This window comes from Oryctolagus cuniculus, chromosome 14 (assembly GCF_051225735.1).
Source record: "Oryctolagus cuniculus isolate XC-2025 breed Fujian yellow rabbit chromosome 14, ASM5122573v1, whole genome shotgun sequence".
NCBI classification, from domain to species: Eukaryota; Metazoa; Chordata; class Mammalia; order Lagomorpha; family Leporidae; genus Oryctolagus; species Oryctolagus cuniculus.
In genome coordinates this window covers 43,720,180-43,744,185 of record NC_142880.1, presented here as the reverse complement: position 1 = coordinate 43,744,185, position 24,006 = coordinate 43,720,180, and the positions used below count along the sequence as shown (strand labels likewise).

The 24,006-nt window shown below is 49.4% G+C and overlaps 1 protein-coding gene across 4 annotated transcripts in view; it reads right to left on the bottom strand.

Moving 5' to 3' along the window:
* TRIO (trio Rho guanine nucleotide exchange factor) overlaps positions 1–24,006 on the bottom strand; it is a 375,250-nt gene that overhangs the window by 6,486 nt on the left and 344,758 nt on the right. For 2 of the 4 annotated variants that reach the window (XM_070056594.2, XM_051853565.3), the window contains exons 42-54: positions 23,087–23,176; positions 22,410–22,502; positions 21,308–21,358; positions 20,969–21,046; positions 19,806–19,997; positions 16,059–16,236; positions 13,474–14,216; positions 9,694–9,941; positions 8,147–8,285; positions 7,338–7,365; positions 6,990–7,152; positions 6,620–6,741; positions 2,296–2,374 (exon numbers count right to left, since the gene is read on the bottom strand). In XM_070056594.2, coding sequence (XP_069912695.1) covers positions 2,296–2,374; positions 6,620–6,741; positions 6,990–7,152; positions 7,338–7,365; positions 8,147–8,285; positions 9,694–9,941; positions 13,474–14,216; positions 16,059–16,236; positions 19,806–19,997; positions 20,969–21,046; positions 21,308–21,358; positions 22,410–22,502; positions 23,087–23,176 — 2,204 coding nt within the window. Of the gene's footprint in view, positions 1–2,295; positions 2,375–6,619; positions 6,742–6,989; positions 7,153–7,337; positions 7,366–8,146; positions 8,286–9,693; positions 9,942–13,473; positions 14,217–16,058; positions 16,237–19,805; positions 19,998–20,968; positions 21,047–21,307; positions 21,359–22,409; positions 22,503–23,086; positions 23,177–24,006 lie in introns of those variants that run through there. The other 2 variants (XM_070056595.2, XM_070056598.2) reach the window with 2 other exon arrangements.

Below are 24,006 nucleotides of genomic sequence, written 5' to 3'. Positions count from 1 at the left end.
GAGCACGGCAACCCCAAACCTGCCCGTGTCTAGGTCCCTGGCGAGTCACCACCACTCCCCTAGAGGCAGCCCTGGTTTTCCTGCACCTTGCCTGGCAGGTCCTGCTGCTTCTGACCACTGACTGTGGCAGAAGTGGGGAATGCTAAGCCTCTGCCTCCACTTTCCTATCCTTCACTGCACCTCAACCCGATCTGATGACCAGGCCTCGAGCCTCAGGCCTGAGTCTAATGCAAAACAGGATGGGATCTGGGAGGGAGAGGTAGGTACATCATATGCATGCAAGGACTGTAAAAGAGCTAGAACAGGGGTAGCCTGGGGTAGACAGGGCCCTACCTGTCCTTCTCTCACCACGGAACAAGTCTCTCTCCCCTTGAATCTAGACAGCCTGGTGACGGGTTCTGATCCATGGAAACAGAACAAGTACAGTTGCTAGTTTCTGAGGCTGGGCCTTATGAGGCTGCACAGGTTTCTTCTGCTCTGCTTGAATGCTCTTACCAGTGTGTGAGGAGGCCCAGAGTGGACATCTATGTGGAAGGAGGCCAGCACTCCCACCAGTGAGGCATGGGCGTGCCAGTGGGCGGAGCCCAGACACAGCAGATGCGCAGTAACCATCACCGTGGTTATAAGACAGCAAGTGTGGGTGGGACTAGCCACACAGCAACATGTGGCAGATACATCCCAGGAGCCACAGGACCCAGCTATGGACTCTGGAATGTAATAGGAACCACTGGTGGAGATTCTTGGAAAGCTCCTAAAGGGGCCAGCCCAGCTGTCCTTGGGCTTTCTGACCTCCTTCTTCCTGCCACACAGGATTCGAGGTGGGAGGGAAGCGGGCTGTGTGTAGTGGGTGTGATGCTGGGTGTGAGTGCTGTGTGGAGTAGGTGTGAGCACTGTGTGTAGTGGGTGTGGTGTGGGGGTGTGAGCACTGTGTGGAGTGGGTGTGGTGTGAGGGTGTGATTGCTGTGTATAGTGGGTGTGATGTAGGTGTAAGAGTGCTATGTGGAGTGGATATGACATGCGGTGTGAGTGCTGCGCAGAGTGGGTGTGATGTGGGGGTGTGAGTGCTGTGTGGAGTGGGTGTGGTGTGGGGGTGTGAGTGTGGTGTGTAGTGGGTGTAGTGTGGGGATGTGAGTGCTGTGTGGAGTGGGTGTGATGCTGGCTGTGAGTACTGTGTGGAGTGGGTGTGATGCTGGCTGTGAGCATTGTGTGGAGTGGGTGTGATGTGGGGGTGTGAGTGCTGTGTAGAGTGGGTGTGATGTGTAGGGTGTTGAGTGCTTTGTGGAGTGGGTGCGATATGGGTGTGAGTGCTGTGTGGAGAGGGGTGTGATGTGGGGGTGTGAGTGTGGTGTGGAGTGGGTGTGAGTGCTGTGTGGAGAGGGGTGTGATGTGGGGGTGTGAGTGTGGTGTGGAGTGGGTTTGAGTGCTGTGCGGAGTGGGGTGTGATATGGGGGTGGGAGTGTGGTGTGGAGTGGGTGTGAGTGCTGTGCGGAGTGGGTGTGATGTGGGTGGGGGTGTGAGTGCTGTGTGTAGTGGGCTGTGAGTGCTTTGTGGAGTATGGTATGGAGTGGGTGTGAGTGCTGTGCGGAGTGGGTGTGATGTGGGTGGGGGTGTGAGTGCTGTGTGTAGTGGGCTGTGAGTGCTTTGTGGAGTATGGTATGGAGTGGGGGTGAGTGCTGTGCAGAGTGGGTATGATATATAAGTGTGAGTGCCATGTGCAGCAGCAGGGTGTGATGGGGATATGTAATGCAGTGTGGAGCACACAGCTCAAGCAGAAATCAGTGGGAGCCTGGCTTCTGATGCATTCTGGAGCCACCCCAGCCTTGGCTGCCCATGCTGTTGACAAATCGGCCACCCTGTGTTGAAACCTCTTAGCTTGTGCAAGAGGGCCCTGGCACTCGTCTAACTGGTATCCTTCCCTTCAATCTCCGTGCACAGCTGATGTGGGAAGGACACATTCACCCCTGTCAGCTGGGACTCCCTGAGAGAATTCAGTGCTTTGAGCAGCATCAGCTATTCGCATTATCCCAGGTCTGTGCGTGGCTAGTACCATCCTAGATGCACAGGGGAGAAGTCAGCCCTGTCCACCACCAGGCCTCAGCTCTCTCCTGGAGCCCTGGCTGAAACTGGCTTCCGTGGCTCCCCAGTGCTTTATAACCAAAGGCAGCTAATCACGGGTTACACTCCCTGCACGAGACATGTCCTTCCCACCTGCTGGCAAGTCACACTGTGTGTCAACCTGCTCTACAGCGGGCTGACCTTCCACTTGCTCTTCCAGAAGGGGCTCGGATGCCCTACCTGCCAAGCTCAGCCACTTCACTGTAGAAGGCGTCAAAGTTGTCCTTCCAGGTCACCATGATCCCATCACTTCCTGGACCTGCAAGAAGAGCAGCATCTCCCCTGAGCTCCTGCTGTGCAGGGATTCGTGGCTACGGGGTCTGCAGCCTGCACTGTCCAAACGGCAGCCATGGCGGCTGCTGAGCCTCTGAAATGTTTCTTCCCTGAGAGATTTGTGCCCTAGATGTGACAGAAGTACTCACTCTAGACTCAGTGTGAAAAAAGAATGCAAAACACTTCACTAATGATTTTTTTTTTTTTTTTTGACAGGCAGAGTGGACAGTGAGAGAGAGAGACAGAGAGAAAGGTCTTCCTTTTTGCCGTTGGTTCACCCTCCAATGGCCGCCACGGCCGGCGTGCCACGCTGATCCGATGGCAGGAGCCAGGTACTTATCCTGATTTTATGCTGTAATTAAATTCTTTGGATATACAAGAATAAATCAAATGTTCTAAAATTCCTGTTTCTTTCAGCTTGTAAACATGTTTTCTAGGAAAAGTTTCAAGTTGCATTTCAACTTCCATTTTGTTTCTAATGAACAGCACTCTACAGACAGCCTTTTCTTATTCACCTAGCCACACCACCTTAAAGCTACATCTCCTTCTATAGCCCAGAAAAACAGTTCATTATCTTCACATAACATTCACAGGGCTTTATCCGGTTGCCAAATCACAGGTAGGCAGAATTTTACTATACACGTGTCAACTGAATATTACTTGTTAGTAATGAACTTAGAAGTACAAATGTCCAATGAATAAAGTATTCTTTCTATAGTCTTCCTGCAAAAAGAATCATTAAGACCCTGAGTCCCAACCAAACAACTTGGCTGCCAAATGGCAGTAGGTGTCCAGGGTGTCCGCAAGCCTTCCACACTGCCTGGCATTCTGGACTCTATACATCTGGCATCTCTCCCCATACCGTTCTGCCCACACATCTGCCCCATGTGTCAGCCCAGCTGAAGCCTCTGCTCTTCCCTATTCTCACCTGAGCTACCTCACCTCTGCCCAGGTTGTCACTGAGAATGCGTTTCCTTCAACCATCCAATCTGATACACCTTCAAGGTCCCTTCTCCATGTACCTTCTCAGAGTCCCGCATGGTGGTAAACCATCTCTGCCACCACACAAGAGCAGGATATTTACCGGGGGTGCTGTGTGCCCCTCGGCCAGCACTGTTGTTCTGGGAGCACTTGCGCCTTTACTTGGCTGCAGATGAAGCCATGTGTGAACCAGTCCTGGAGCATCACAGAAGTCAGCACTACCCACAAAAAAGCCTTAAGCACTCACTCAGGGCATACGCAGGAGGCAAAGACCTCACTTCAGTCACTAAACCAACGACACATTTAACTCTCTGTGTGTGTTTGAATTACTGACAGCCCATTCTCACTCCTTTCTGAAGCTTTATAAAAGGTAATGTCAGCAATTCTTATAGTGCCACTAACTCCTGTGGTAGGCAAACACTTTCTCAATCATAGCTTCTACTGTGTAAAAGAAAAATTACTGATAGAATTTGACTTATAAAGTTATTAGGAACTTATAAAGTTATATGGGCTGTGGCGCAGTAGGTTAATCCTCTGCCTGTGGCGCTGGCATCCCATATGGGCGCCGGTTCTAGTCCCAGCTGTTCCTCTTCTAATCCAGCTCTCTGTTATGGCCTGGGAAGGCAGTGGAAGATGGCCCATGTCCTTGGGCCCTTGCACCCTCATGGGAGACCCGGAAGAAGCTCCTGGCTTCTGGCTTCAGATCAGCGAAGCTCCGGCCATTGAGGCGATTTGGGGAGTGAACCAATGGATGGAAGACCTTTCTCTCTGTCTCTCCCTCTCACTGTCTGTAACTCTACCACTCAAATAAATAAATAAAATCTTTAAAAAAAATCTTTAAAAAAAGTTATTGGATCAGACAATTTTGTAACACCTACAAGATTCTATCAAAAAATCCTGGATTTTCAGGATGGGCATTTGGTGTACTGTTAAGTTGCCACTTGGGACACCAGCACTCCATATCAGAGTACCTGGTCTAAGACGTAAATCTTCTGCCTATAATCCAGCTTCCTGCTAACGAGAATCCAAGGAGGCAGTACATATTGAAACAAATACTTAGGTCCCAGTCATCCTTGGGGGAGAAATGGTTTGAATTCTGAGCTCCTGGCTTCAGCCTGGCCAGGCCCTGGCTACTGGGCATTTGGTGAGTGAACCAAGGGATGAAAGATCCCTGTCTCTGGGCTAGCGCTGTGGCGCAGTGGGTTAAAGCCTTGGTCTGAAGAGCCAGCATCCCATATGGGCACCGGTTCTAGTCCTGGCTGCTCCTCTTCCACTCCAGCTCTCTGCTATGCCCTGGGATAGCAGTAGAAGATGGCCCAAGTCCTTGGGCCCCTGCACCCACGTGGGAGACCCGGAAGAAGCTCCTGGCTCCTGGATTCAGATCAGCTTAGCTCCGGCTGTTGTGGCCATCTGGGGAATGAACCAGTGGGTGGAAGACCTCACTTTCTGTCTCTACCTCTCTCTGTAACCCTCTCTTTCAAATAAATAAAATAAATCTTAAAAAAAGAAAGAAAGATCCCTGTCTCTCTGCCTTTCAGATAAAATGAAAATAAATAAGTAATTAAAAAGTAGAAATCCTGGACTTCTACCTACATGAAGACAATGTTTTTTCTTGCTCTTCTTTTTCTGAAAGGGCGCATTTTCTTTTAAAGAAATGTCTTCATTCAAAGATTACTGATGTACAGAAAAGTGCATAAAACATAAATGTCAATGGGCAAGATGCAGAGCATCACAATGACCAGCAGTCCCCTCTCCACTCCACTTGTCCAAAGCACACCTCCTCTTTTCTCACTAACGGAACCACAGCTGACTTGTGCACACAGAGCTCTCTTGGTTTTGTTCTCTGGGGCACAGGTAAGGAGGGCTGTACGTGTCCTCAGGGCTGTAAGGCTGAGGACTCCAGCCTCAGATTCTCCCCTGCGGCCAGAACTGGAGAGGGGCCCTCTGACAGGCCCCGGGTGGGGCTTGGCTTCCTAAACTTCTGGGAAAGCGACTGGGGCTCTGGGAGGCAGCCAAGGCCCAGAAGAGCTCAGGCCTATGCCCTGGACAACTTGTGTACCCACACAGGAAACACTGACAGCAGAATTATCTGGCTACCAAACATACTAGAACATTAAATTATTATCACGGAGCATAATCTGGACAAAGTACAGTAACCCTAGAAGGGTCTGTACAATAGCTCCCATAAGGGCTGTGCATGGATGTATATGTTTAAAATAATCATATGCTTCCTTCTTGTTTCCCCACTCACACCATTTTCTATCTTCCTAAACTCCTTTAACTTTCATTTGTGATTAAAACAAAAAAAGTTACCTGTACCATTTCTGTGTTATCCTTTAAAAATTAGAAATTCAATGACATTTTACTCTTAGATTCACTTTTTTCTTTCTTACGTCATGATCCAAAAATCAGAACATGCCCTTCCTGAGGTTGAAATATATGGAATTTAGGTAAATGGGATAGAGGTTCTAGACATAGCTGTTTAATGTGTATACACAGAGTGCTCCAGGACTCGATCCCCCTCTTAATTTGGACTTTGTTTTAAAAAGATTTACTTGAATGGCAGAGAGGGAGAGGGTGATGGAGAGGGAGAGAAGGGGAGCGGGATGGGGGGAGGGAGATATCTTCAATCTGTTGGTTTACTCCCCAAATGGCCACAACAGCTTGGCTGGGCCAGGCCAAAGTCAGGAGCCCAGAACTCCATTGCAATCTGTTACATGGATGGCAGGGCCCAAGTAATTGGGCCATAACCCACTGCCTTCACAGGCACATTTGCAGGAAGCTGGATTGGAAGCAGAGTACTTGAAATTCTAATCAGCATTCTATATAAGATGTGGATGTCCCAAGTGGTGGCTTAACCACACTGTGCCACCACAACCCTGGCCCTTTTCATTTCTCCTTTTTCGCTTACATTCTGTGTGAGGCCAACTTGGACTACATCTAGAGTCAGCTGGAAAACTGGATAAAAGGACACACCTTGGGTACAAAGGGCACAGGAGGCATCATGGTCTGCTCAGAGGCTGGCCTCTGCAGGCCAAGTGGCCCTCATCCTTCTCAAAGTACCGGAGTCCCCAGGGGCCTCCCTGGAGCTTAGGAAAGATGCTGGAAGATCACTCCCTCCAAGACTGGCTGCCTCCCCAGCTCTCTTTCGGAGGCCCTGTGAGTGACTTACTGACCATGCCAAGTGTGGGGGACATTTTGGACTTCAGCAGACTCATGAAAGGTGTGCCCCACTGGCGTGGGTACTTACCTAGAACCCTCAGACTGGCTGAAGATGAGGCTGACCCCATGTCGTTCACAGCAATGCACGTGTAGATGCCATCGTCTTCCGTGGTCACACCAATGATCTTCAGAGCGGCCTCTCCCAAGTCACTGCAGAGTCAAGGATACACCAGGCATCAGAAAGGCTCAGTGCCTTTCCAGGTCACAGCAAGTCAGAAGCCCACAGATGGATGAGGAGTTTTTGACAGCCCCTATCACACATGCAGGTGCCCTCAGAGTCTGGGCACAGAGGGTGACCAGGAGACTGGTCATGTCTGCCACAGTGGAGGAGGTGCTCCCAGTCACCATGCAACAAGACTGTGCTCCCAGATGAAACCTACCCCAGGGTGGGTCCTTACCTGTAGGAGATGCTGTAGTGACCATCGTTGTTCAAGGTGTTGTGTTCAGGGCCCTTCCAGGTGATTGATGCCTTGGGGCGGCCACAGACTCGACATCTAAGAACAACGGTCTCCCCTGTCTCACATGTGACCTCACTCAATGGAATGACAAATTCTGGGGGAACTGCAAGAGTAAGGAGCTGGTAAATGCCAGTCCCCTCCTCTTGTCCCTGATGCCCACCACCTGTCTCTAACAAGCTATTAAGACCTAAGCTGCTGAAAACCCACTAACAGAAGCTATCCTTCTATGTTGTGAACACGCCCTGTATACCCATAATCTCCAAGACCAAACGCAAAAGCAGAACTTACCGTCATAAATGTAGTTGGGATTGAGAAGCTGCAATCAAAGAGGCAAACACGTATTAGCCAAAAACAGCAGGCACGTTCTTGATTCCAGCGCTACAGTTACTATAGAATGATGAGCAGAAACATGACTTGGCTTGCCTGGGTATCGATCAAAACAGACCACAGTTTCCCTGCCTTTTGGTGCATTTGAAAGCTTTACGTAATGCCAACTTGGGTGCTTTCTCTTCCTACCCACTGCTTCAGCTCCGAGATGTCCCCACTTTCCATCCCATGGCCCAGCTCAGTCCTGCAGTCCCTCGATCCTTTCCTAACACAGACCCTGACCCAGGGAGCTTACATTCCCTCTTAGGAGATATTTTCTTTTCATCTCCACAAGACCCCTTAGAAGCTGAGGCAATCTGATTACAGAGAGCTACTGCCAAGGGAAGTGGTTGAAGTCAGAATGGACCTGTGTCCCTCATGGTCCCTTCTGTATTTCAAAGCAGGAACAGGAAGTCAGAGCCATAGCTTCTTTACAGTCTGCGTGACTGAGAGTCTTCACTGTGCTGCACCCAGGAACCTATCCAGGGCCTCTGTGCCATGTGTGCACTTGGTGAAGTGTACAGGTGTATTTCTGGTTCTCTGGAGGGTGTGTGCATCCCTGTACCAGCCAGCACAGTCCCAGATGAGCCCTCAAATGAGACTGCAGGATGCTGTGGGTAGGGCAGGAGATTATCTCAGGGAAGCCCGGGCTCTGTGTCTGTGGAGCACCCCACCCTGCCTGACAAGTCTGCTCACAGAGGGACGACACAGGTGGCAAGAGACACACGCACCTTCACAGATACCTTATTGCTGAGTCCTTCCCGTGATTTCCGGTAACCGTTCTCTAACTTGCCTTCCCTTTTGCCGTCTTTATCTTTTTTCTCAGATTTTTTCCTTAAACGGAGTGCTGTGTGCCAAGATGTTGACTTCCTGGCAGGGGGGAGAGAATACACTTTTCATTTTATATTTTTCTAATGTTCAGCAAATGTTACCTAAACGCTTCAGAGAACAGCTGAATACCATCATGCAAAACCTCCCTGTGAGTCGCAGGAATCAAGAGTTAAGCTAACAATTTCTAAAGTCAAATCCTATGGATTAAAATATAAAGGAGTTAATGATGGCTATTTGTGTGTCAATGTGGTTAACTATCCTGAGTGTTTCTGTGAGGGTATTTTTGAGTGGGATTAACGTTTTAATTGGTAGAGCAGTTTGTCCTCCCTGGTGTGGATGGACCTCCTTCATCCAATCAGGTCAATGGTCTCTTGAGCAAGAAGGCATTCTCCAGCACATGGCCTTGGACTTTATCCTCTACCATCTGCCAGCTCTCCTGGGTCTCAAGCCTGCTGGCCCACAATGTAAATCTGGACTTGCCAGTCTCCCTAAGTGCATGAGCCAATCCCCTTTAACAAATCTTTCTACACACACATACACACAGAACACATGGCATGCCCTACTGCTTTTCTCTGAACAACCCAAAATGGGAGCCTAGGAATACAGTTTGAGGAAATAAGGTATAAAGTGGGATTTTGCCCTCAGATATCCTTATAAACCACTTCACTGAGGTATGACTGATATAGCATTCTTGAATAATGGACTAGAATAAACGATTTTTGCACATCAAGGAGAAATAGGACAAAGGACTGTCCTGGGAAGAGGGGAGCACCCCTGTCTGTCATGTGTTGAGTCCAGAGGAGGCTGAAGCTGAGATGCCAGCACAGCTCCTGCTGCCAACTGGGCCACACACGCAGACAAAGCACCTGACTGGTGCCTTTGCGTCTGGTCTCACAGGGACTCCAGAAGACAAAAAAGTCCCATAATGCTGCCAGTCCCCAGAACCATCTGGCTGGCTTCTACCACAGTGGGCATTTCAATGACATTCAGGGAAGGGAAGAGCTCAAAATAGCAAGGCTTTTTTATTTTTTAAAATAATGCTTAATGCATCAAAAGTGGTTTCAAGTTTCTTAACTCAATTAACCTTCCCACACATAAGGTCTGACAGTAATGACTTATGTAGTCCTGTACCTGCAGGTCACACAGTATTTTCCCAGACGTTTCCTAGTGTACACTTGATGGGGAGTTAGGGGTGCTCAGACAGTCCTCAGCCCCCACCAAGGCCTCCAGGGACTAAACAGTGGCATGCCCTATTCAGTGACCTCACACAGCTGCGTGCTTCTGAACACAGGCTACTGGAAGAACCTCTAGGGTTACACATTTGCCGCGATGCATTCGCACTGACAGAGGCAGCAGTATTCTTGCCAACGTGCCTCACCGTTGCCAGCACCTCTGCCTAACTTGGGCTCCTCCCCTGCTGTGGATGGTTTTCCCGTGGGGCACTCACTTGAGAGTCCCGTCGGGGTTCTCCATGATGACTGCGCTGGTGTGGCCCAGGACGAAGCCCGGAATCCAGCCCTCGGCTGCGGGGCACTGGTCAGTGGCGGCTCGGAACACCAGAAACATGTTCTGCTGGTTGCTGGCCAGAATTTGAACGACCTCTCCTTGACAGACGTTGATCTCATCCTCCTTCACTGCCGTGTAATCGTGTGTCACCAGCATGGTGGAGATGTTGCTACTGCTGCTACTTTCACTCTGTAGCGGGAAAGGCCAAGAAAAGAAAGGCAGGGGGGAGCTGAAAGGAAGCCTGGGAACACGAAACCACTTGCCAGTGTGCACCAGGGCACCAGGGCTCACCAGGCAGACAGAAGACACTTCCAACTTTGCCTTCACAGTCTCTCTAGCTAACCTTGTGCCTCTTTTTCATTACTGAAAAACAGGACTTCTCTAGAAAGCAAGTTAGGGACAATCTGAAAAACAGAAATGTACCCTGATGACTTGACTTCTGGAAGCTTGGCATTAGGACAGTCTGATCTTCCTTGGATCCTCCCAGGAACAACTGAGTCCTCACGCTGATGCCGTCTTGGGCCATACCTAACCCCGAGCGTTGAAGTGTCACTCTAATTACGGTATAAATCTACAAGCTGGAAAGAGCAGCTCTTTGGCTGACATGAGATCATGGAAAACTCCCCAAATCTTCCAGATGAAGTGTGCAACAGGGGCATATATTCTAGGATACACCCAGTTTAGCTGCTGTTGTGCCTAGCCATTTCTACCTCTTTTCCCTTCGGAAAGAACATGGGATACCTGGGAAGTAAATCAACTACTATTCTGATCTTGCAGATAGGTGCTCTTCCCCTTTATGCGTCCCTCGGTGGGTGGTCCTCTCATGAGCTTGCCTTCTGCGAGTGTCCCCAAGGTGCTGTTGCCATGTGAACGCCACTGGCACTAAGACTCAAGCTTCAGGAAGAGATCCTCATGAGGAGGTGCTTCCCCTACTCTTATCCTGCAGTCCTGGTGGCACCCAATCTCTGGCCACAGGCACTGTCAGCTCGGAGGTACTCAATATGTGCTGCCTTAGTCAATAAGGCAAGATAGCAAATGCAGAACAAAGGTGATGTCTTAAGAACACAAACTTGGGCCCACAAAGTGAGTGGCGCTAGCTCCTGAGTGGAGGAAATGCAAAAGGCAGTATCCATTCCGCACTCTCACTTAACAAGTAACCAACTGTTCTGGGGGAGTGGATATTTAAAATAAAACAAGACAAAGCTGCCCCACTCTCAGTTCCCATCCCTTGGGGATGCCCACTGTTCACCTATGGTCCCTAAGCTTAGAAGGTACAAGTGGGTGTGTCAGGTTTTAGATTCTGAATACTCACTTCTGTAACTTTAAACTTAGCACATGTACTTTAGTATTCTGAACTAGACAGCAACACCCAAGCTCTGATATCACAAAGCCAAATTTGCTAGAAAAAGTAAACAAAATCCAACTTTCATGGCACACATGCTTTTCGTAATATAGTATATATTAGGTCACATCTCATTTGAGTATCTTGCCACAGTACTACTAGCTATTACTATTTTATGAACCTCTCTGTGTGCTAGGATATGTATGAAGCACTTACAATCAATCTTACTGAATCTTTACAACTACCTGTCAGTGGGCATAACCATGCACTCCCTAGAGAGAGGTCAGCCACTTTGCATGGACCTGCTGGGAGAGGAAGACAGGGCTGGGGAAATTCCAGTGTGTGCACCCACTCAGGGCACAGAGCAGTCACAGCCACGGTGGATCCACACCTACCCCACCCCTGCTCTCAGCACACCACTGCAGAAGGTGTCCATCTAAAGAGGGAATAAGGGCTCAGGCAATGGCTTAGGCACAGCTGCTTGGCTGTAAGTAGACAGAGCGGCAGAAATGGCAGGGAGGTAGGTGGCCTCTGCTGATCCCCCAGGGGGCTGGAACCTCAAACTGGGAGGGGCTGAAGGACAGCTCATTTGAACAGGAATGCTTGAGTCTCAGAGTACACCTTCAAATTCCTTCTTTGGGCTGCTGGTGATTTTCCCAGGGCATTTCTGTAAGTCCTCTGTCTCTGATAATTTCCCTTTCCATACTGCCTAAGAAAAAGTAGGAGGCAGAAATCAAAGGCAACTTCCACAACCAAAAGCTCACTTGAACAGGCACTGCCTGTAGATGGAGCCCTCGCCTCAGGGCAAACAGCCTGGGCTACAGCTAGGCTGTGTCTGTTATTCCTGTCTACTCAGGAACACCCAGAAAATCCCAGCACCAGCTCCTTTTTAGGAGTTGACACAGACTCTGGAAACTTCTGGTTTTCACGGGAGAGTGTCTGCATTAGGATAAGCTGGAGATGCCAACAGGGCCCCGGCTGTAAGGCCACACCTGCACACTGAGTATCCGACGAGGTGCTAGCAGGCACAGACTGCCACTGGGCTGTCTGTATCCTCACCCTTTTCTCTCATGGAGATCTGTTTGGGAGGCTAACTGCCTGCTCAGCACTTCCAGACTAGCCAGCTGGGAGGCTTCTTGCTCTGCAGGATACAGCGGGGGTGCCCCCAGAAGGGGGCCAGCGACAGTCACCACAGAGCACGCCTCCTCAGGCACTTATCTTTGAGAATAAGACTTATACATAGATACATAGAGGTATCAAGAGCCATTTCTTCACTTCTTCCTTAATTGAGTTCAATATAATATATAACCAAAAACAAAAAAGGAAGAAAAGGTAAGATCAAATCAATCCAAATAAGGCATTAATAGAAATCCAGAGGAAAGAGACAGACATGCAGAAGCCAGATTTGTTTTTATACAAAGAGAGACACAGACCCTTTCTCAGAAATGTATTTAAAAATTTATAAAGCGATCAAACATACACTCGTGACAACAGTTCTATTCACTTTCGCATGCCTTCAGGAAAGTGTTACGGGCCAGGCCCCCTGTGTGGAGGACAGGGAAGAAGCCAGGACACCAGGGAAACCCAGCACAGCAACCCCTCTGCTTGGAACACAGCATGACTGACAGCAAAATGAGTCGAGGCCCCGCCGCAGAGGCGCCCCCTGCTGGGCAGACGCACAGGCGCTCCAGGTGGCCCCGGGGCAGTCTCTCTCCTCCGGAGCAAAACGTGGGTGGAGGAAATACTTCCACCGACAGATTCCTTCCCACCATGTGGCCGCCTTAGTTTGCTTTGAGTTGCTGTTGGAAGTTTTCTTGAATTTTTTTCCCAGCAGATGAGTCAAAAATGCTGCAAAGATAACTTAAGGCATAAAAGAGCAAAACCAAGCGATGAGCAAAAAGCTTAAAGTGTACAGATTCCAATTGAAATAAGAGGTAGAGAGCAGGGAAAGGGCCCCTCCAAAAACGTATTGAGGAAGACAGCGCTAAAAGGAAGATCCACGACACTGCGCTGGTCGGAAAACTGAGAAGGCTTAAAGATGCTGCATTCAGAAGGTTAATGGTCTGCTTTCTCTGATTAAGGAGACACGAACAAAGCAGGGAGCGAGTTAGTAGAGACGAGCGCGGCGCTGTCCGTCCGGCCAGGTCGGGGCGCAGGTGCGCTCGGCTGGGGCTGCGCTCAGGCCCGCGGGCGGACTCGCGCGTGCGCACAGAGGCCACAGAGCGTCTACTGGGCGAGTGCAAGGAGAACCGGAGGCGGTGGCGATTACTGCAGCGACGCCGGGGCGCCGAGTTAGTACGGAGGAGCGGAGCGGAGAGCAACGGCGACACAGGAGGTTTAGAAGAGCTGGCGCGGGCCCCCCGGGGCGGGCGCTCTTACCCCATTGCTCTGGGTGGACTGCACGGACTGCTCGCTGGCCGAGGAGCACGTGCTCATGCGGTCCGTGTCCTTGCTGGGGCCCGCGTGGCGGTGCGTCTGCCGCTGCAGGGAGTCACTGTCCCCGGGGAAGGTGAAGGAGCCGGGCCGGCTGGCCGGGGAGGCGGGGATGGAGCCCCAGAAGGAGCCCCCCTTCTGCAGGGGGCTGCTGGGGGGGAAGGGCTCCTTGCCGAAAGCAGGAGGCGAGTTCAGCGGCGACACTGCCCCAGGCCGGGGCTTGCCCAGGGGCAGGGGTCCCAGGCTGGCACGTGCGTCCCTGGCAGCGGCATCGTGGCTCGCCGTGGCCTTCCGGGGACTGTCGAGCACCTTCGTCTTGTGCGTGGGCTCTGCGGCGCCTTCGGGGTCTCTGCTGGCGGGGGGCCTGCCGGCCTGACCAGGACTGGCCTCGAGGGCGCCACTGCTGGGGGGAGGCAGGAGGGGGCCGGGTGCAGACGTACCTGACATCTTGTCTGCCTCTGCCTGGCTGGAGGCTGCAGAGGAGACCAGCACGGGGGGGTGGTGTCTGACGGGCTGCGGGATCCGGGAGGGCCTGCTCCTGCTCTGGTTGGGGCCGCCCATGGCGCTGGCACTGCCTGGGCCGCTGCCCCCTGGGCCGCTGGGGGCTGCGCCCCCGCCCCCACCGCCGCTGCCCCCGCCGCCGCCGCCCCCGCTGTGGTTCCTCTGGTACTCGATTGGTGATGTCAAGGCTGAAAAACAAGAGACGGCCCAAGACAAGTCAGGGTACCAGGGAAAAGCAAGCCGCAGGGCCTAGGGTGGAGGCTAGCCCTGTAAGAGCCATGTCCTAAAGCCCCCTGCCCAAGGAACAGTCTGCTTCCTGGCACTACCTGCCAGTTAAGGAAAGCAATGGGCCCCATATGCCTCCTCCTGCTCCCTGGGGCTAAAGATAGAGCCTCAGCATCCCCACTGCAGGGAAGAACTCCGAGTCTGGCTCTCTGTGGCAGGAAAGGTTAAACCATGGGGTCCCTGGGCAGATAAGAAACCCTCTGAGAGTTAGGCGGTAAGCCCTCGGCCTGTGGGCAGAGAGCTGGTACAGACCACCTGTGTAAACACAGGTTGGACAGACCAGGCAAGGGAAGTTAAAGAGCTCTGTCCCAGCCCCGGACCTGAGTGGTTTAGTTCCATAATCATCTGAAGACCATGGTGGGCATTGTGCCAACTCAGGTGTATGGAAACATGAGCACAAATTTTTTTTTTCATGTGTCATAGACAGTGAGAAAGACAGAGAGAAAGGTCCTCCTTCCATTGGTTCACTCCCCCACTACGGCCGGCGCTGTGCCGATTGGAAGCCAGGAGCCAGGTACCTCCTCCTGGTCTCCCATGCAGGTGCAGGGGCCCAATCACTTGCACCATTCTCCACTGCCCTCCCCAGCCACAGCAGAGAGCTGGACTGGAAGAGGAACAACCGAGACAGGAACCTGGCGCCCACATGGGATGCCAGCGTGCAGTTGCCTCCCACCTGGCTCTTGTCACTGCTACTATCCAGGTTGAGTGGGTGTCAACTTTAACATCATATCCTTATATTTGAAATTTGGGGCAGTTTATTTTATTTTGAAGACATTAGTAAAAGCTTAGAGATTTTCCAATCCTGTGCTATGGACAAGGGTTTAATTACCACTTGAGAGCAACATACTATGAGACCTGCGCTTGTTCACAGCCATAGGATCCAATCATAACTGCAGATGTAAACAGTCATCAGCCAGCAAGTTGGACAGAAACCTGGAGTGCACACCTAGGCAGCCAGCTGATCATGGCTTTGTCAGCAAATGCTGCCACTTTAGATGGTCTAGTGAGTGCTGTATGCCTGACTCCTGAATGTCATGGAAAGTGTGGAGATGGTTTTTTGCGATGGAGAACATTACGACATTCAGCTGGACTCGAGGACTGGGGCAAAGACTCACAATATGGACATGAAGGACACAGAAAAGACAGATTCATTCATCTGTCGAGTTCTCAAAGCTCTTCATCTCTGGATTAAAACTGGAGTGGAAGGTGGCGGTCGCAAGGAGCTGTCACATTTATTACGAGGCAATGCAAGGGTAGTATGGCCACTCTGTAATTCCTCAAGTCATGGAAGGCAGGAAGGCTGAAACCATCTCCTGGTTTTAAATGAAGAAGGGAGTTGTGGGTATGCAGTGCACTGGAGAACATCTCCAGCACCTTTGGCCAGTGCTCTCTTCTCCAACATCCATCTTCCTAGGGCAGGGTCCTACTGCATGTTCTGTGCATGAAGCAGAAGGGATGTGAGAGGTGCATGCTGAGAGAGTTCTAATCTATATACCAAGTGCCACCGACAACCTGTGGGATTCTGGGCAAATTTATTCTTTCACTCTGTGCCTCAGGTTCCTTAGGTGTAAAATGAGAACTGAAACAGCACTTATCACACAGAGTGGTTGTGAATTTGACATGAAGCAATACACAGACAGCGCTTCTGAACAGTGCCCATGTTCTGCCAGTACTATTAACATATAAAGGGAGAGAGAGGAGAAATTAGGGAAAGAAAACGAATCTAGTAACAGAACACACATTACCATTTAAAAAATTGCGCTGGTTTTCTAGAATTTGGTTGATTTCGTGGATCCATGTTTGCCGGACACTTGGACTGGATGAGTGCAAAATGAAGGTCTCCACCACGTCACCTGCCCTTGACGTCAGAGCAAATTTACAGGGGTCATTTTCCACGTTTTCCTCCAGGCAAAGACAACTCACCTTAAAAAAAAATAAAGCATTATTCACAATAGCCAAGAGGTAGAAGCAACCCAAGTGTCCCCACTGACTGACAAATGGATAAACAAAATGCCATCTAAGTGGGCAATGGGATATCATTTAGCTCTAAAAAAAGAGGGAAATTCTGATACATGCCACAACGTGGATGAATCTTGGAAACATCAAGGTCAATGAAATAAACCAGTCCAAAAGAGACAAAACCATAAAGACAGAACGGGGGATGGGGCTGCCAGCAGCTGTGGGAGAGGAGTGGGGATTTTGTGCTCTCGGGGTACTAGCTTCAGTTATGTAAGATGAAGAATCTGGAGATGGATAGTGCTGGCAGTTGCACAGTAACATGAATGCATTTCATGCCACTGAACAGCTGACGGAAATAGTTAAGAAAACATTTGTTGAATGTACTGGACCACAATAAAAAAGTACATTTAACCTTACTGACCAAGTGTAAAGTGAAATTCATCCTCAGTCGAGACTGGAAACAACTGGGGGAAGGCATCTGGCACAGCCGCTAAGACATGGGCTGAGATGCCCTCATCTTATATTCAAGTGCCTTGGTTTGAGTCCTGGATTTGCTCCCCATTCCAGCTTCCTGGCAATGCACACCCTGGGAGGCAGCAGGTGGTGGCTCAAATAGTTGAGTTCCTGCCACCCACATGAGAGACCTGGATGAAGGTCCTGGCTCCTAGCATTGGCCTGGCCCAGCCCTGGCTGTTGGGGGGCAGTTAACCAGGAGATGGGAGCTCTATTTCTATTTCTGCCTTTCAAAATAAAGAACATTTTAAAAGCCCTGAAACAATTACTTCTTGGTTGTGTTGGTGTTTTTACTACCTCAGAAGTCATTATTATGAATCTGTTCAATTCCTTTTTCAACTCAGGGACTTGGCAACTATCTGTTTAACAGCTTGAACAATTAACTGGAAATGTGGGCCTGGGATTACCTGCTTCCAGAACTCTTTCGTGATGACCCAGGATTGATTTCTTATTCATTTTCCCAGGAAAATATAATACCATTTTTAAAAAATCTCAAGTATCAGTAAAATGCATTGCAGAAGTGTGTGTGTGTGTGTGTGTGTGTGTGATATCATGACTAAAAATTGTAGAATAATTCTATACATGAAGAGAATTTCTGTGGTGCTGGAGAAGTTTCCCATCAAGAGACTTGCGGACGGCCGGCGCCGTGGCTCAATAGGCTAATCCTCCACCTTGCGGCGCCGGCACACCGGGTTCTAGTCCCGGTCGGGGCGCCGGATTCTGTCCCGGTTGCCCCTCTTCCAGGCCAGCTCTCTGCTATGGCCAGGGAGTGCAGTGGAGGATGGCCCAGGTGCTTGGGCCCTGCACCCCATGGGAGACCAGGAGAAGCACCTGGATCCTGGCTCCTGCCATCGGATCAGCGCGGTGCGCCGGCTGCAGCGGCGGCCATTGGAGGGTGAACCAACGGCAAGGGAAGACCTTTCTCTCTCTGTCTCTCTCACTGTCCACTCTGCCTGTCAAAAAAAAAAAAAAAAAAAAAAAAGAGACTTGCGGATAGAATTAGTGGGAGGGTCAGGGGATGGATGGGTAGGCAGTGATGTATTTTGGGACCCGTGGCTCAGATGGCCAGGCTGAAGTAGCTGGGCAGTGGCATGAGACAAGGGCCTGCAGTCCCAGTTAAAGTGAAGGCAGCCTCCTCCCTTAGCTGTTCAGCTCTGAACCTTCCTGGATACCAGTGGACAGAAGACTCCCACTGTGATGACTGTGCCATGGATACACCCACTTGTGTTCAGGCACATGGGAGCAGCTGTAGGTATGCAACAGAAGTTGCCTTGGGGAGCCAGGTGGAAGAGGATGCCATGTCCTAGTATGCTGTGAGGCCTGGATGCTCAGAGGGCCTCAGAGTCTCCCTGTCCCTGATGGGGATGCTGGCAACTTAGGGCAGTGGCTCACTAGGCTAATCCTCTGCCTGTGACGCCAGCACCCTAGGTTCTAGTCCTGGTTGGGGCGCTGAATTCTGTCCTGGTTGCTCCTCTTCCAGTCCAGTTCTCTGCGGTGGCCCGGGAATGCAATGGAGGATGGCCCAAGTACTTGGGTCCTGCACCTGCATGGGAGACCAGGAGGAAGCACCTGGCTCCTGGCTTCAATCGGCGCAGCGCCGGCCGCAGCACACCGGCTATAGTGGCCACTTGGCGGGGTGAACCAATGGAAAAAGGAAGATCTTTTTCTTTGTCTCTCTTTCTCACTGCCTAACTCTACCTGTCAAAAATTAAAAAATTAATTAATTAATTAAAAAAAAAAGAAGGCACCAAAAAAGAAAAGCACATCTCTCTTCTGACCTTGGCCTGTACAGCTGCAGGGGCAGAAAGAACATGGGGGAGGTGCATCTCCCGGGGCCTCAGGCCTTTTCTTCTGCTATTCTCTGATTCACCTTTGATTTGTTCTCGTTACAGATTTACAGCCCTGTGCAACTTTCTTTATGCATTTCTTTGTGGTTTTTCTCCCATTAATGGTGGGTGTCTGGCCCATCTCCCTTCTGGCCCCATGCATGCCTTGAGTGCTCAGTATCTCTTTGTTGAATGAAGAAGAACAAGACTCTAGTTAGTTGTTTTTTCTCGTCACAGAGCAATACTCCAGATGTGTGCTTCTGAACTTTTTTTTAATTTAAAAAAAAATTTTTTTAAATTTATTTGACAGGTAGAGTTACAGACAGTGAGAGAGAGACAGAGAGAAAGGTCTTCCTTCTGTTGGTTCACCCAAGTGGCCGCCACGGCCAGCACTGCACCAATCCAAAGCCAGGAGCCTGGTGCTTCCTCCTGGTCTTCCATGTGGGTGCAGGGGCCCAAGTACTTGGGCCATCCTCCACTGCCTTCCCGGGCCACAGCAGAGAGCTGGACTGGAAGAGGAGCAACCAGGACTAGAACCCGGTGCCCATATGGGATGCCGGCGCTGCAGGCAGAGGATTAACCAAGTGAGCCACAGTGCTGGCCCCCTGAACTTTTTCTTATATGGTCCAGGAGAGGGTGGTGCACATCACTAAAGATGAGGTCTTCCAATCATAAAAAGGAATGGCTGTTGTTACATAGAATGCCGGATTCTTTCCCGGTTGCCCCTCTTCCAGGCCAGCTCTCTGCTGTGGCCCGGGAGTGCAGTGGAGGATGGCCCAAGTGCTTGGGCCCTGCACCCCATGGGAGACCAGGATAAGCACCTGGCTCCTGCCTTCAGATCGGCGCGGTGCGCCAGCCGCAGCGCGCCAGCCGTGGCGGCCATTGGAGGGTGAACCAACGGCAAAAAGGAAGACCTTTCTCTGTCTGTTCTCTCACAATCCACTCTGCCTGTCAAAAAAAAAAAAAAAAAAAAAAAAAAAGAAAAAAAAAAAGAAAGAAAAAAAGAAATGGGGTGAATTTAAAAGTTCTGGAATGTCTAGAAGGTTCCTTAAATATTAATAAACTAAACATCAAAGTATGTCATCAATAAAAAGTAAACAGTTCATCAGTATAACTGGTACATGAGAACACACACACACAGACACACACACACACACACACACACACACACACACTCTCTCTCTCTCTCTTTACCTTGATACTATTCTTAAACAGGAATCCAGGCATGGAGAAGCCCTTTTTTTTGTCAAGTGGTTCGCTGAATATGACGATCTGCTCAAAAAGGAAGACCCGCCTCTCTTTGCAGCGAGGCAGAAGTCCGGTATCTTGGTCTGTGACCAAGAATGTGTCCTGCAAGAGCAGCTTACCCTGGGCAACAATTTTACCCTAAAACAAGAAAAAAGGGACAAAGGAAGGGGAAAAGAAAACATTGCATTCTACATTATCTGAAGTTCTTTCCTGAAAGTTTTCTCTCACAGAATAATGTATTTTTCTTCTATTAATTTACACTTAATTTTTTCTCTTTTCCTGTAATGATTCTTGAGCCTAAACAGAACAACTGTCTAAATAAATAAAATTCTTGCAAATCTTTGTGTAAACCACTGGCTTCAGTTAGAAAGTGACAGTGGAACCTTTCAGAACAGCACTTCCGGAGGCCTGGTTCTCATGCCAGCACCAACAGCAGCACCTGCCTGACCAAAGGCGCATGCACAGCAAGCTGTGTGCTCAGCAGCCTTCCCAGTACTTCTGTGCATGGTTGCATCTGAGAACCCCATCACTAGGACTTTCAATACTAATTCTTTTGCAAAATAGCTGGCAAGATAAAAATGTCTCCCATCCTCTTTACTCAACAGTCAAATTGGGTGGTGGGGGGGGAAGATTCTATCTCTGAATTCTTCTTCAAGATACACAACAGGGAACACCTATGTAACATGAGTGGTCTGGCAATTTCCATGAAAATCTGCTTGACCACGAGGAACACAGTGACCCCGAAGTCAGGCTCCCTGGGATGACAGAAGGGCAGGGTCCTGCTGGCTCCTCCTATCTCCATAGCTACCACAGCTCTGAATGCTGGGGAAAAGAAACGGCTCTCATGGCAGTAGAGGACCCAAGGAAACAAAACACAGCCTGCTTGTTTCTACCAGGAGGCACTGGATTTTGAGTAGAGGAAGGTCCCCAAAAAAGCAAACCCAATGCACTGAAAAGAGGTTGAAAGGAAATATCAATCAAGTTGAAGTAGGGAAAGACAACTGAAACCCAAGCAAGAAGGATCAGTCTTCTACATGTAGAGAGAAAGAGTCCAAGACAAAAGAAACGGAAGGTGGAAGAGCCCTTTAGAAGAACAACAGCTGCATTACGTCAAATCCTTGCAGCCGCCCCACGTTCATCATGTCGTTGCATCGCTTTGGTACTATGCACATGACTTCCACGGCTCTCTGTGGGCGGGAGAAAGCAGAGTGAGAGTTCAAGACCCACTGGGGAAGACTGGTGTGCTAATCCTCAACTGCATCTCCAAGTTCAGCTCCTCTCCCTCCCCGCCCTCTAGGGTGCAGAGGACACAGCGAGACTCCCTGGATAGATCCCTGTCACTCACTGCTCACCCCTTCTCAGGGCCAGCACCTTGTGCTGGGAGACACTCAGGGCCTGGGAGAGCCTGTGGGGAGATTAGGGAAGGCGGAGCCAGTGATGCCAAGTACCTCTAGTTCTGATGTATCCAGGCTAGCCTTTTTGGAATACTTGAGGAAGTCCTGTCAGGGAAATGGAGAGAAGAGAACAGGATCAGGGTGATAAAGGCAACAGCAGATCACGTCCCTCTAGGCACAGGGTTCAGGGCTTTAGCTCTATATTGTCATTAAGTTGTACCAGTGACACAGCAAGAAACTATCCTGTGTGGGTGTCCATCTGCTGGACAGCAAAGCCACACCCGATCTGTGTAAAGGTCTGACCGCCCTCCAAGCAAGCCTCTGCTCCTCCTCAGATCCAGGTCCTATGTTTCACCAGTGAAGGATTCGCAATAAAGCAATCATTCGTGGCATGGAAAAGCATGTGACGTTTCCTTAAATGTGCCTAAGAATTTCAAGCATCAGCCAGGGGTTACTGCTGAGCCAATAGAGAGAAACACACAGGGCTTAAATATTTAGTTTTACCAAAGACGCCAAGAAGATTAGAAAAAATTTAAGGTCGGCCAGCGCTGCGGCTCACTAGGCTAATCCTCCACCTTGCGGCGCCGGCACACCGGGTTCTAGTCCCGGTCGGGGTGCCGGATTCTGTCCCGGTTGCCCCTCTTCCAGGCCAGCTCTCTGCTGTGGCCAGGGAGTGCAGTGGAGGATGGCCCAAGTACTTGGGCCCTGCACCCCATGGGAGACCAGGATAAGTACCTGGCTCCTGCCATCGGATCAGCGCGATGCGCCGGCTGCAGCGCGCCGGCCGCGGCGGCCATTGGAGGGTGAACCAACGGCAAAGGAAGACCTTTCTCTCTGTCTCTCTCTCTCTCACTGTCCACTCTGCCTGTCAAAAAAAAAAAAAAAAAATTAAAAAAAAAAATTTAAGGTCAATAGAGCTGAAAAAAATTCATTAGCATTCCATGGTCTGTGGTAAGGGTACAAGTGTATTGTTACTGACATTTTGATTCAGAACTTGGTGTAAATGAAATATTTAAAAGCAGAAAAACTGGGATTGCCATGTATATTTTACAGACTCTGCTCCCTCACCTGCCAAGTCCCCTGTCCCACCCTCTAATCTTGTTCTCTTCACTAAACGAAGCCCCAATAGAAGACTCTCCACCTCCTGCTTCCTCACCTTCAGCAGCAGCTGGTACTTCATAATTCTCTGCACTGGTTTGATCAACAGATCTGTGAGTTGCAACCTGTGGCCAAGCCGCTGCTTTAAGTCCTGCGGTTTTAAGAGAAAAAAAGACAGTTCAGGCTTGCTGTTCATTACAGGGCAGCCTTTTAGTTCTCAAAAGACATTGTCAGGAAGGCTAAATGCAACACTGTCAGTAATAGTAATAATAAAAAAAAAAAAGGCCACTTTGCACTCTAACTAATTTTACAATTTCTCAGAGTTTCCAAGTAATACACTTTCACCTTTCTGAGTTGTCTGTGAAAGGAGACTTTTATGCCTGTTTAAAGGCCTTCTTTCAATCCCTTCATCCAAACACATTATTTTTTTATTTTGAAGTAAAAGTTTAGATCGTAAATTATTCTGAATTTGTAATGAGGCCTGAGCTAAGCACTGATAAAACTCTTTATTTTTAACAAGGACTCCAGTCTTCTGGATGGCAGGGGACAGGACCATAGACTAAATTGATAATTCTGATTTTCAAGAAAAGAAACACAGGCCCAGAACTCTTGCCATGTAGGCTAATTTCCTGAAGATGGCTTAGTCCCCTGGGATAACAGACATCTTAATTTTTGTAATTCAGCTGTAACAAAAGATTCACAAATGCTTTCTGTATTTTGGGGGGGGGGTCTTACCTCAAAAAACGTATCAATGTATTCTGAGACAATGTGCTCAGACTTTGGCTTATTTTGACAATAAACTATGTACATGTGCAACCTTCTCTCCTGAAAATGAAAAAGGCAAACAGATTAAGCAACTGGAAGCACAATTAGAAGGTAAGAGCACACTGACATTTCAGCACCTTTTTAAAGGCAATTATCTTAAAACAAATCTTCATGGCTGGAGCTCTTGGGTACATATTCCAGATTCATGTTATAGTTCAGCTGCCTTATTTGTGGTTCCAAAATCAGTCCATTATTTCTCCCTCCTGCAGACCAAACCCCTCACTATATGGTACCAAATGCCAACAAATACCAGAGGTAGTAGAAGAACACTTTCTACTAAACACAGAATTACTGCCGTCTTTCCAAATCCTGCCAGTAGCCCAGTAAACCTGGCTACTCCTAGTGAGGAAGCAGCAGCTCCTTAATCTCAACTCCTACAGGAGGGGGAAAAGTGGACAAGACTTTTTTTTAACCCACTGATCCTTAGAATGTAGTGTGCCAACTCCCAGGGCTCCCTGAGGCCTGCAGGGGTTCCAGCAGTCACAGCTGTTCTCCAAATAACACTAAGAGAGTGCATGCCTTTCTCAGGTGCTGACCCCATGCTAATGTGCAAACCAAAGCTGGGTGAAACTCCTAACCCCATGGCAAGAATTCAATGCTACAATTTTGCAGTTAAAAAAAAAATGCCAGTTTCACTTAAGAAGATGCCTGTGAATTAATAAAATAATTCATTTTATTCAAACCTAATCATAGGTTTACTGCTATTCTGGTGGCAACACAGAATTCTGTATAACCTTTTGGCTTATATAATAATTGTGTCAAGGGAAACACACTTGTGCAACTGCGTAGTGTGAACTCAAATCAACTGATCTATGAAAAGAATGATGGGG